We start from the raw sequence: 13,739 nt of genomic DNA, 5'->3' as shown, positions 1-13,739 counted from the left end.
TATTGTTTTAATACTCATGATTTTGGCATACAACTCCTGATAACCCAAAAAACCTGTCTCAATAAATTAGCATATTTCACCCGACCAATCAAATAAAAGTGTTTTTTAATACCAAACAAAAAAACCATCAAATAATAATGTTCAGTTATGCACTCAATACTTGGTCGGGAATCCTTTGGCAGAAATGACTGCTTCAATGCGGCGTGGCATGGAGGCAATCAGCCTGTGACACTGCTGAGATGTTATGGAGGCCCAGGATGCTTCAATAGTGGCCTTAAGCTCATCCAGAGTGTTGGGTCTTGCGTCTCTCAACTTTCTCTTCACAATATCCCACAGATTCTCTATGGGGTTCAGGTCAGGAGAGTTGGCAGGCCAATTGAGCACAGTAATACCATGGTCAGTAAACCATTTACCAGTGGTTTTGGCACTGTGAGCAGGTGCCAGGTCGTGCTGAAAAATGAAATCTTCATCTCCATAAAGCATTTCAGCCGATGGAAGCATGAAGTGTTCCAAAATCTCCTGATAGCTAGCTGCATTGACCCTGCCCTTGATGAAACACAGTGGACCAATACCAGCAGCTGACATGGCACCCCACACCATCACTGACTGTGGGTACTTGACACTGGACTTCAGGCATTTTGGCATTTCCTTCTCCCCAGTCTTCCTCCAGACTCTGGCACCTTGATTTCCGAATGACATGCAAAATTTGCTTTCATCAGAAAAAAGTACTTGGGACCACTTAGCAACAGTCCAGTGCTGCTTCTCTGTAGCCCAGGTCAGGCGCTTCTGCCGCTGTTTATGGTTCAAAAGTGGCTTTACCTGGGGAATGCGGCACCTGTAGCCCATTTCCTGCACACGCCTGTGCACGGTGGCTCTGGATGTTTCCACACCAGACTCAGTCCACTGCTTCCTCAGGTTCCGGTCACCTCTTCTCGTTGTACAGCGTTTTCTGCCACATTGTTTCCTTCCAACAGACTTACCATTGAGGTGCCTTGATACAGCACTCTGGGAACAGCCTATTTGTTGAGAAATTTCTTTCTGGGTCTTACCCTCTTGACATCTGTCAGGTCGCTAGTCTTACCCATGATGGGGGTTTTGAGTAATGAACCAGGCAGGGAGTTTTTAAAAGCCTCAGGTATCTTTTGCATGTGTTTACAGTTAATTAGTTGATTCAGAAGATTAGGGTAATAGGTCATTTAGAGAACCTTTTCTTGATATGCTAATTTATTGAGACAGGTTTTTTGGGTTATCAGGAGTTGTATGCCAAAATCATCAGTATTAAAACAATAAAAGACCTGACAAATTTCAGTTGGTGGATAATGAATCTATAGTATATGAAAGTTTAATTGTAATCATTACATTATGGTAAATAATGAAATTTAACACTATATGCTAATTTTTTGAGAAGGACCTGTATCAAAATAGTACGTAAAATCACATGGACAAGTCAAATACTGTGAGCAAGTACAAAGAAGGCAATCCAAGACAAAACAACAACATCCACCATAGTGGGACTAGCCGGAGGTGCCAATAAGCCAAAGGTACTAGAGATGGAACACATGAAAAACCTCAATGAGAGGAAACATAAATATACCTATGGTGAAGTATATAGATAGCTGAGACCAGGGATATCAAATTATATCTACACAAGTGGAGAAACTATACCAACATATCATCATTAATATAGCATAAGAAGTCCCTAACACAATACACAAATAGTGGAACTTGTATAAGCCTATACCTAAGTATAGTCACCAACTTGTGAAAGAGTCACAACTAGTCATAGCATGAACAAATATTCATGTAGTACCTGTGGCCATAGCTAAAGCTGGTGTATCTCCCCTGCTGTCACGCTGGTGGGGACCTCAACGCACGTTTCGCCACTAAGGCTTCGTCAGGAGGTGTGGCTAACATGAGGGAAGTGAGTTCCCTATATAGTGCTGTCTATTAGAGTGTATATGGAACTGGTGTGTAATTAGGGCGTTAGTATGGCTATTGGCCATAGGGTCAGCATATTCAAAGCCATACATTTCCTTAGGATTTACTGGTTACAAGGACCTTTCTAGGTGTCCACTAATAGGAGATCTCAAAAAGATCACATGATCAGGTCACATGTACCGGATAATAGTAGGTGAGTGCATGAAGGACCTTTGAAGGCTGAACCAATGGCCGTTCTGGATATGATCACATGTTGGCTATTTACAAAAAAAAAAAAAAAATTAAAAAATAAATTGTAGTATAGTAATGCACCAATCGGCGCGCCTCCTCGTGATACCCCGCTCTCAAAACGGCCGACCCCGATAACCAGCACCCCGCAGGATTGGAGAGAGGAAAAATATCATCTCCCCAATCCCCAGGGCAGCCGATCACCGGGCCGGACGCCGGACCGGGGCAGCGCATGCGCACGGCGCGTCTGGGAGCAATAAAGTAATTAAAACAGCCCTAACAATGCAAAGAACAACATTAGATAGACCAATAACATCATAATAATGATTTACTGGTTGCAAGGACCTTTTGAGGTCTCCACCAATAGGAGATCTCAAAAAGATCACATGATCAGGTCACATGTACCAGATAATAGTAGGTGAGTGCATGAAGGACCTTTGAAGGCTGAACCAATAGCCGTTCTGGATATGATCACATGTTGGCTATTTACAAAAAAAAAAAATTATAATAATAATAAAATATAAATTGTAGTATTGTAATGCACCAATCGGCGCGCCTCCTCGTGATACCTCGCTCTCAAAAAAGCCGACCGATTGCCAGCACCCAGCAGGACTGGAGAGAGGAAAAATATCATCTCCCCAGTATCACGAGGAGGCGCGCCGATTGGTGCATTACTATACTACAATTTTTTTTTTTTATTTTTTTTTTTGTAAATAGCCAACATGTGATCATATCCAGAATGGCTATTGGTTCAGCCTTCAAAGGTCCTTCATGCACTCACCTACTATTATCCGGTACATGTGACCTGATCATGTGATCTTTTTGAGATCTCCTATTGGTGGAGACCTCAAAAGGTCCTTGCAACCAGTAAATCATTATTATGATGTTATTGGTCTATCTAATCTTGTTCTTTGCATTGTTAGGGCTGTTTTAATTACTTTATTGCTCCCAAACGCGCCGTGCGCGTGCGCTGCCCCGGTCCGGCGTCCGGCCCGGTGATCGGCTGCCCTGGGGATTGGGGAGATGATATTTTTCCTCTCTCCAAGCCTGCGGGGTGCTGGTTACCGGGGTTGGCCGTTTTGAGAGCGGGGTATCACAAGGAGGCGCGCCGATTGGTGCATTACTATACTACAATTTATTTATTTATTTATTTTTATTTTTTTGTAAATAGCGAACATGTGATCATATCCAGAACGGCCATTGGTTCAGCCTTCAAAGGTCTTTCATGCACTTACCTATTATTATCCAGTACATGTGACCTGATCATGTGATCTTTTTGAGATCTCCTATTGGTGGAGACCTAGAAAGGTCCTTGTAACCAGTAAATCCTAAGGAAATGTATGGCTTTGAATATGCTGACCCTATGGCCAATAGCCATACTAACGCCCTAATTACACACCAGTTCTATATACACTCTAATAGACGGCACTATATAGGGAACTCACTTCCCTCATGTTAGCCACACCTCCTGACGAAGCCTTAGTGGCGAAACGCGCGTTGAGGTGCTCACCAGCGTGACAGCAGGGGAGATACACCAGCTTTAGCTATGGCCACAGGTACTACATGAATATTTGTTCATGCTATGACTAGTTGTGACTCTTTCACAAGTTGGTGACTATACTTAGGTATAGGCTTATACAAGTTCCACTATTTGTGTATTGTGTTAGGGACTTATGCTATATTAATGATGATATGTTGGTATAGTTTCTCCACTTGTGTAGATATAATTTGATATCCCTGGTCTCAGCTATCTATATACTTCACCATAGGTATATTTATGTTTCCTCTCATTGAGGTTTTTCATGTGTTCCATCTCTAGTACCTTTGGCTTATTGGCACCCCCGGCTAGTCCCACTATGGTGGATGTTGTTGTTTTGTCTTGGATTGCCTTCTTTGTACTTGCACACAGTATTTGACTTGTCCATGTGATTTCACGTACTATTTTGATATATAAAATAAAATTTGCTATATTTCGTTATATATGTACAGACTATTATTTGGTCTCCTCTTCAATCTATATAGCCCGGGATGCACTAAGCAACATTATTATGTTGTGGCAAATCTAGGACTATGTGGCGATAGGTAAAATGTGAATACATCGATTGATGTTTTGAGGAGTTTTCTATATATTTGGAAGTATAAATTCATAGGTTTTGTTGTTATCCCAACAAAAAATGCTTACACCACTGTCATGAATCCCCAATGGTTAGGGATAGCACAGGATAAGCAAGGTATAATAAATATCGGACGAGCTCTAGGGTGATGGAACCTGGGCTGACCGCTGCCCTACGCCTGACAAACGCAACTAGAGATAGCCAGGGAGCGTGCCTACGTTGGTTCTAGACGCCACGCACCAGCCTAAGAGTTAACTAGTACTGCAGAGAAAACAAAGACCTCACTTGCCTCCAGAGGAATTAACCCCAAAGGTATAGTTGCCCCCCACATGTATTGACGGTGAAATGAGAGGAAGGCACACACATAGAGATGATGTATATAGCTTTAGCAAATAGAGGCCCGCTGAAAACTAGAAAGCAGAATGACACAAAAGGGGACAGAGCGGTCAGCAAAAAACCCTAATCAAAAAAACCATCCTGAGATTACAAGAACCCATGTGCCAACTCATGGCACATGGGGAGAACCTCAGTCCACTAGAGCAACCAGCTAACAAAGAGACATTCTAAGCAAGCTGGACAAAAAAACCAAACAACTGAAAATCAGCACTTAGCTTATCCTGAAAGATCTGGGAGCAGGTAGGCAAGGGAAATGACAGAAAGGCCAGGTAAAATAGGAAACACCCAGCCTCTGATGGACAGATGGAAACCAAAGGCCGCAACCCACCAAAGTCACCCAGTACCAGCAGTAACCACCAGAGGGAGCCCGCAAACAGAATCCACAACAGTACCCCCCCCTTGAGGAGGGGTCACCGAACCCTCACGAGAACCCCCAGGGCGATCAGGGCGAGCCCTATGGAAGGCGCGGACCAAATCAGTCGCATGAACATCGGAGGCGACCACCCAGGAATTGTCCTCCTGACCATAACCCTTCCACTTAACCAAATACTGGAGTTTGCATCTGGAAACACGAGAATCCAAGATCTTCTCAACAACATACTCCAATTCTCCCTCCACCAGCACTGGAGCAGGAGGTTCGACCGAAGGAACAACAGGCACCTCATACCTCCGCAACAACGACCGATGGAACACACTATGAATAGCGAACGATGCTGGGAGATCCAAACGGAAAGATACAGGGTTAAGAATCTTCGAGATCCTATAAGGACCGATGAACCGAGGCTTGAACTTAGGAGAAGAGACCTTCATAGGGACAAAACGAGAAGACAACCACACCAAGTCCCCAACAAGAAGTCGGGGACCCACGCGGCGACGGCGATTAGCAAACTGCTGAGTCTTCTCCTGAGATAACTTCAAATTGTCCACCACCTGATTCCAAATGTGATGTAGCCTGTCCACCACCACATCCACTCCAGGACAATCCGAAGACTCCACCTGACCAGAGGAAAAACGAGGATGAAACCCCGAATTACAAAAAAAAAGGAGAGACCAACGTGGCCGAACTAGCCCGATTATTAAGAGCAAATTCGGCCAGTGGCAAAAAAGCAACCCAGTCATCCTGATCAGCAGAAACAAAACACCTCAAATAAGTTTCCAAGGTCTGATTAGTTCGCTCCGTCTGGCCATTCGTCTGAGGATGGAATGCAGACGAGAAAGACAAATCAATGCCCATCTTGGCACAAAACGTCCGCCAAAATCTAGACACAAACTGGGATCCCCTGTCAGAAACGATGTTCTCCGGAATCCCATGCAAACGAACCACGTTCTGAAAAAACAAAGGAACCAACTCAGAGGAGGAGGGCAACTTAGGCAAGGGCAACAAATGAACCATCTTAGAAAAGCGGTCACACACAACCCAGATAACGGACATTTTCTGTGAAACCGGGAGATCAGAAATAAAATCCATGGAAATGTGCGTCCAAGGCCTCTTCGGGATGGGCAAGGATAACAACAACCCACTAGCCCGTGAACAGCAAGGCTTAGCTCGAGCACACACTTCACAAGACTGCACAAAGGTACGCACATCCCTAGACAAGGAAGGCCACCAAAAAGACCTGGCCACCAAGTCTCTTGTACCAAATATTCCAGGATGACCAGCCAACACAGAAGAATGGACCTCGGAGATGACTCTACTGGTCCAATCATCCGGAACAAACAGTCTTTCTGGTGGACATCGATCCGGTTTATCCACCTGAAACTCCTGCAATGCGCGTCGCAAGTCTGGGGATACGGCGGACAATATTACCCCATCCCTAAGGATACCAGCAGGCCCAGTGTCTCCAGGAGAGTCAGGCACAAAACTCCTGGAAAGAGCATCTGCCTTCACATTCTTTGAACCTGGCAGGTATGAAACCACGAAATTGAAACGAGAAAAAAATAACGACCAACGAGCCTGTCTAGGATTCAAACGCCTGGCAGACTCAAGGTAAATGAGATTCTTGTGATCAGTCAAGACCACCACGCGATGTTTAGCACCCTCAAGCCAATGACGCCACTCCTCAAATGCCCACTTCATGGCCAAAAGCTCCCGATTACCCACATCATAATTGCGCTCGGCGGGCGAGAATTTTCTAGAGAAGAAAGCACATGGCTTCATCACCGAGCCATTAGAACTTCTCTGTGACAAAACCGCCCCCGCTCCAATCTCGGAAGCATCAACCTCCACCTGAAAAGGAAGTGAAACATCTGGTTGACACAACACAGGAGCAGAAGAAAACCGGCGCTTAAGTTCCCGAAAGGCCTCCACGGCCGCAGGAGACCAATCAGCAACATCAGCACCCTTTTTAGTCAAATCAGTCAAAGGTTTAACAATACTGGAAAAATTAGCAATGAACCGACGATAAAAATTAGCAAACCCCAAGAACTTCTGAAGGCTCTTAACAGATGTAGGTTGTGTCCAGTCACAAATAGCCTGAACCTTAACGGGATCCATCTCAATAGTAGAAGGAGAAAAAATGTACCCCAAAAAAGAAATCTTCTGGACTCCGAAGAGACACTTTGAGCCCTTCACAAACAGAGAATTGGCCCGCAAAACCTGAAACACCTTCCTGACCTGTAGAACATGAGACTCCCAGTCATCAGAAAACACCAAAATATCATCCAAATACACAATCATAAACTTATCCAGATATTCACGGAAAATATTGTGCATAAAGGACTGAAAGACTGACGGAGCATTGGAGAGTCCAAAAGGCATTACCAAATACTCAAAATGGCCCTCAGGCGTATTAAATGCGGTTTTCCACTCATCACCCTGTTTTATCCGCACCAGATTATACGCACCACGAAGATCTATTTTAGTGAACCACCTAGCCCCCTTAATGCGAGCAAACAAATCCGTAAGTAATGGCAATGGATACTGGTATTTGACTGTAATCTTATTCAGAAGGCGATAATCTATACAAGGCCTCAGGGAACCATCTTTTTTTGCCACGAAAAAAAAACCTGCTCCCAGAGGGGACGAAGATGGACGAATATGTCCCTTTTCCAAGGACTCCTTAATATAATTCCGCATAGCAGTATGCTCTGGCAGTGACAGATTAAATAAACGACCCTTAGGGAACGTACTGCCAGGAATCAATTCTATAGCACAGTCACACTCTCTATGAGGAGGGAGCGAATTGAGCTTAGGCTCCTCAAAAACATCCCTATAATCCGACAAAAACGCAGGGATCTCCGAAGGAGTAGATGAAGCGATAGAAATCGGAGGTGCATAATCATGAACCCCCTGACATCCCCAGCTTAGCACAGACATTGTTTTCCAGTCCAGGACAGGATTATGAGTTTGTAACCATGGCAGACCAAGCACTAGTACATCATGTAAATTATACAGTACAAGGAAGCGAATCACCTCCTGATGAACGGGAGTCATGCGCATGGTCACTTGTGTCCAATACTGCGGTTTATTCATAGCCAATGGTGTAGAATCAATTCCCTTCAGAGGAATAGGAACTTCCAGAGGCTCTAGACTAAAACCGCAGCGTTTAGCAAATGACCAATCCATAAGACTCAGGGCAGCGCCTGAATCCACATAGGCATCGACGGAAATGGAAGACAGTGAAAAAATCAGAGTCACAGACAGAATGAACTTAGACTGCAGAGTATCAATGGCAAAAGATTTATCAACCCTTTTTGTGCGTTTAGAGCATGCTGATATAACATGAGCTGAATCACCACAATAAAAACACAAACCATTTCTCCGCCTATAATTTTGCCGTTCACTTCTGGACTGAATTCTATCACATTGCATAGACTCAGGTGCCTGTTCAGAAGACACCGCCAACTGGTGCACGGGTTTGCGCTCCCGTAAACGCCGATCAATCTGAATGGCCATAGCCATAGACTCATTCAGACCTGTAGGCGCAGGGAACCCCACCATAATATCCTTAATGGCCTCAGAAAGACCATTTCTGAAGTTTGCAGCCAGGGCGCACTCATTCCACTGAGTAAGCACCGACCATTTCCGAAATTTCTGACAATATATTTCCGCTTCATCATGCCCCTGAGAGAGGGCTAATAAAGCCTTTTCAGCCTGAATCTCTAGGTTAGGTTCCTCATAGAGCAATCCCAATGCCAGAAAAAACGCATCCACACTGAGCAATGCAGGATCCCCTGGTGCCAATGCAAATGCCCAATTCTGAGGGTCGCCCCGTAGGAACGATATAACAATCTTGACCTGTTGAGCAGGGTCTCCAGAGGAGCGAGATTTCAAAGAGAGAAACAATTTACAATTGTTCCTGAAATTCAGGAAGGTAGATCTATCCCCAGAAAAGAACTCTGGAATAGGAATTCTTGGTTCAGACATGGGAGTGTGAACCACGAAATCCTGTATGTTTTGAACCTTTGCCGCGAGATTACTCAGGCTGGAAGCCAAACTCTGGACATCCATGATAAACGGCTAAGATCAGAGCCATTCAAGGGTTAAGAGGAGGTAAGAAGCAGCTAGACAGCAATTAAGGGCTAGGCAGCAAAACTCTGAAGGGAAAAAAAAAAAAAAATAAAATTTCCCTTGAACACTTCTTATCTCCTGCTTCAGCCCAAACAATTAACACCTTGTGGGCCGGCTATACTGTCATGAATCCCCAATGGCTAGGGATAGCACAGGATAAGCAAGGTATAATAAATATCGGACGAGCTCTAGGGTGATGGAACCTGGGCTGACCGCTGCCCTACGCCTGACAAACGCAACTAGAGATAGCCAGGGAGCGTGCCTACGTTGGTTCTAGACGCCACGCACCAGCCTAAGAGCTAACTAGTACTGCAGAGAAAACAAAGACCTCACTTGCCTCCAGAGGAATTAACCCCAAAGGTATAGTTGCCCCCCACATGTATTGACGGTGAAATGAGAGGAAGGCACACACATAGAGATGATGTATATAGCTTTAGCAAATAGAGGCCCGCTGAAAACTAGAAAGCAGAATGACACAAAAGGGGACTGAGCGGTCAGCAAAAAACCCTAATCAAAAAAACCATCCTGAGATTACAAGAACCCATGTGCCAACTCATGGCACATGGGGAGAACCTCAGTCCACTAGAGCAACCAGCTAACAAAGAGACATTCTAAGCAAGCTGGACAAAAAAACCAAACAACTGAAAATCAGCACTTAGCTTATCCTGAAAGATCTGGGAGCAGGTAGGCAGGAACCAAACAGAGCACATCTGAACACATTGATAGCCGGCAAGGGAAATGACAGAAAGGCCAGGTAAAATAGGAAACACCCAGCCTCTGATGGACAGATGGAAACCAAAGGCCGCAACCCACCAAAGTCACCCAGTACCAGCAGTAACCACCAGAGGGAGCCCGCAAACAGAATCCACAACACACCACTTCCTTAACCACCAGGTCTTCATTGAAACTTTAATTTAAAGCTGTAAATGCTGACCCAGACCCTGCTATCTCATGCATGGCCCATGGCTGACTGCTGCTGTGCCATTTGCAAATTTCTACTGTGGGTCAATTGATGCCGCTTTCTATGGTCTCTGCCCCTAATTTTAGCTGATTTGGTAGCTTTTTGTCACTCTTAGGGCTTGTTCGCACTTTGCAGATTTTGCTGCGGATTTTTCCGCAGCGGATTTGGAAAAACCGCAGTGCAAAACCGCTGCGGTTTTCACTGCGGATTTTCCTGCGGTTTCTTCTGTGGATTCCTCTGCGGGTTTTCAACAGCACTTTCCTATTGGTGCATGTTGAAAACCGCTGCTGAATCCGCAGAAAGAAGTGACATGCTCCTTCTTTTTCTCTGCAGCAATTCCGCGTGGTTTTTAAAGGGATTTTCCGCAATGTGGGCACAGCGGTTTTTGTTTTCCATAGGGTAACATTGTACTGTACCCTGCATGGAAAACTGCTGCGGATCCGCAGCGTCAAATCCGCTGCGGATCCGCAGCAAAAACCGCAAAGTGTGAACATATACCATATAACTTCAAGGGAGCATGATGCCCCAGGATGGAAAAATGCACAGCATAATCAATTATTTATGCAAATATATAAATTTATTAACAAAATACAAACAAAAATAACACTGGTATTGCGGAGGATAAGGTGTATGACACAAATGTCCACCAGCACAGAACTATGCACAAAAGATCATGTAACAGGGCTGCGAGATAAACGGCATAGATAATGTGTGCAGTAACAACACAAAACGGGCAGTAAAGTGCATATCATGAGAATATAAAGTAAAAAGGGGGAGGAGAACATCTGGTTTTTAATGGTACAGTGACCAACCCACCTCTGACAGGGGGGAAATAGAGTCCGCCTAATAAATACCCCTATTGCAATATGCCCGAAAGGATAAATATGGCTTAAGCCATTATCCTAAAGTGAGGCTTACCCATATTGTGCAGCGTTCAGTGCAAGGTGTCCATAAAAAATGAAGCCCCGACGCGCGTTTCGCGTTGATTGCTTCCTCGGGAGCCTGAACCAGATGTTCTCCTCCCCCTTTTTACTTTATATTCTCATGATATGCACTTTACTGCCCGTTTTGTGTTGTTACTGCACACATTATCTATGCCGTTTATCTCGCAGCCCTGTTACATGATCTTTTGTGCATAGTTCTGTGCTGGTGGACATTTGTGTCATACACCTTATCCTCCGCAATACCAGTGTTATTTTTGTTTGTATTTTGTTAATAAATTTATATATTTGCATAAATAATTGATTATGCTGTGCATTTTTCCATCCTGGGGCATCATGCTCCCTTGAAGTTATATGGTATATCATGTGGGAGTTTTGCCCTCTATTTTTCCTTTCCCAAGTGGTTGCTATGAGCACACCAGGTAGAAGGGATTTTTCAAATAATAAATATGTCCGCAAGGTTGGTGTATTTTATAAAGTGTGAACATAGCCTTAAGGTGTTTTGTATACGTTTGGTTGGGCCTCCCACTTAAGTTAATGGAGATTGGGCACATTCGCTGAACCTTTATAAAAGATTAAGAACTGTGGAATGCTTCAACGGATCCCAGTAATTCTGAGATTATTTTTTCATGACATATTGTACTTTACGATTATGGTAAAATTTCTTCAATATGACTTGCGTTGATTTGTGAAAAAAATACCCCAATTTTTTATTTTTGCAAGGATAATAAGATAAAGTGGACCACAAAATTTGTTGAGCTATTTCTCCTAAGTGTGCTGGTACCTCATAAGTGGGGGAAAAATACTGTTTGGATGCACAGCAGGGCTTTGAAGGGAAGGAGCGCCATTTGACTTTTTGAATGCAAAATTTGCTTGAATAATTAGTGGACTCCATGTCGCACTTGGAAAGCCTTTGATGTGCCTAAACAGTGGCACAAGTGACACCATTTTGGAAACTAGACCCCTCTGAGAACCTACTTACATGTTTGGTGAGTACCTTGAACCTCCAGGTGCTTCACAGAAGTTTATAACATTGAGTCTTGAAAACAAAAATATCACATTTTCTCCACAAAAAATGTCTTTTAGCCCCAAATTTTCCAATTTCACAAGGGTAACAGGAGAAATTGCACCATACAATTTGTTGTGCAATTTCTCCTGAGTACAAAGATACCCAATATGTAGAGGAAAGCTACTGGAAAAAATGGACCCCACAATTGTGCAATTTCACCTGAGTACACCGATACCCCATTTGTACAGGCTCATGGCAGGGCTCATAAAAGAATGAGTGACTTTTTGGAATACAGACTTTGATGGAATGGTCCACCGGTGTCAAATCTTGTTTGGAAAGCCCCTGATGTGCCTAAACAGTGGAAAACCCTCACAAGTGACACCATTTTGGAAGCTAGACCTGTCAAGTAATGTATCTAAACCCCTCAAGTAATATATCTAGATGTGTGGTAAGTACCTTGAACCCCCAGCTGCTTCACAAAAGTTTATAACGTAGAGCAGTGAAAATAAATAAAAATCAAATTTTTCCCACAAAAATGTTTAGTCCCAATTTTTTTTTATTTTCACAAGGATAGCAGGGGAAAATGGATCCCAAAATGTGATGTGCAATTTCTCCTGAGAACACCGATACACCATATGTTGTCGAAAACTTTTGAGTCACAGTGCAAAGCTCAGAAGGGAAGAAGCACCATATTGGAGTTCACATTTTTATGGACTGGTTTGAGGGTGCCATGTCACAGTAGCAGAGCCACTGAGTTGTCAAAACAGCAGAACCCCCCATAAGAGACCCCATTTTACAAACTACACATCTCAGTTAATTCATCTAGGGGTGCAGTTATCATATTGACATAACAGGTGGGTAACAGAATTTTATACCATTGGGCAATAAAGAAAAAAATTAATTTATTTTTACCACCAAAATTTTGTTTTACCCCAATTGGTAAAAATGACACCAAAATTTGTCCTACAATTTCTACTGAATGTAGAAATACTCTAAATGTGGCTGTAGAGTACTGCTTAGCCATGCGGTGAAACTCGGGAGGGACGGAGCACTATTGATTTTTGCGGGACAAGATTACGGCTTTAGCGACACCATTATATTTGCATTTGTCTCTTTGATTGCGTTTTATTCTACTTGGCGGTATGATGATAAAGCATAGTTTTTTGCATTGTTCATTTGTTTTTTAGTTGTGTTAAGTTTTATAGGTCAGGTCGTTCCAGATGCGACAATATCAAATATGTGTACTTTTAAGTACTTTAATTGTTTTTTTGTATAATAATATTTATTTATGGGTACAATATATTTTCTTATTTTTATCATTTTGTGATTTTTCAAATAAATATTTTTTACAACTTTTTTCGCTTTTTTTTTTACTTTTTTACTTAGTCCCACTATGAGACTATCACTTTCTGCAGTTTGATTGCAGTATTAACCCCTTAAGCCCCGAGGGTGGTTTGCACGTTAATGACCGGGATAATTTTTACAATTCTGACCACTGTCCCTTTATGAGGTTATAACTCTGGAACGCTTCAATTAATCTTGGCGATTCTGACATTGCTTTCTCGAGACATATTGTACTTCATGATAGTGGTAAAATTTCTTTGATATTACCTGTGTTTATTTGTGAAAAAAATAGAAATTT

The 13,739-nt window shown here is 43.2% G+C and overlaps 1 protein-coding gene across 2 annotated transcripts in view; it reads right to left on the bottom strand.

Moving 5' to 3' along the window:
• Positions 1-13,739, bottom strand: part of BMP3 (bone morphogenetic protein 3) — a 186,869-nt gene that overhangs the window by 57,864 nt on the left and 115,266 nt on the right. The window contains exon 1 of one of the 2 annotated variants that reach the window (XM_077274589.1): positions 1,811-2,382. The exons of the other annotated variant lie outside the window; for it this stretch is intronic. Coding sequence (XP_077130704.1) covers positions 1,811-1,820 — 10 coding nt within the window. The 5' untranslated portion in view covers positions 1,821-2,382. Of the gene's footprint in view, positions 1-1,810; positions 2,383-13,739 lie in introns of those variants that run through there. 2 annotated transcript variants of the gene reach the window in all.

Source organism: Ranitomeya variabilis, chromosome 1 (genome assembly GCF_051348905.1).
Source record: "Ranitomeya variabilis isolate aRanVar5 chromosome 1, aRanVar5.hap1, whole genome shotgun sequence".
Lineage (NCBI taxonomy): Eukaryota > Metazoa > Chordata > Amphibia > Anura > Dendrobatidae > Ranitomeya > Ranitomeya variabilis.
Note: the sequence above shows the minus strand (reverse complement) of the source record. Positions and strands in the feature narration are given on the sequence as shown.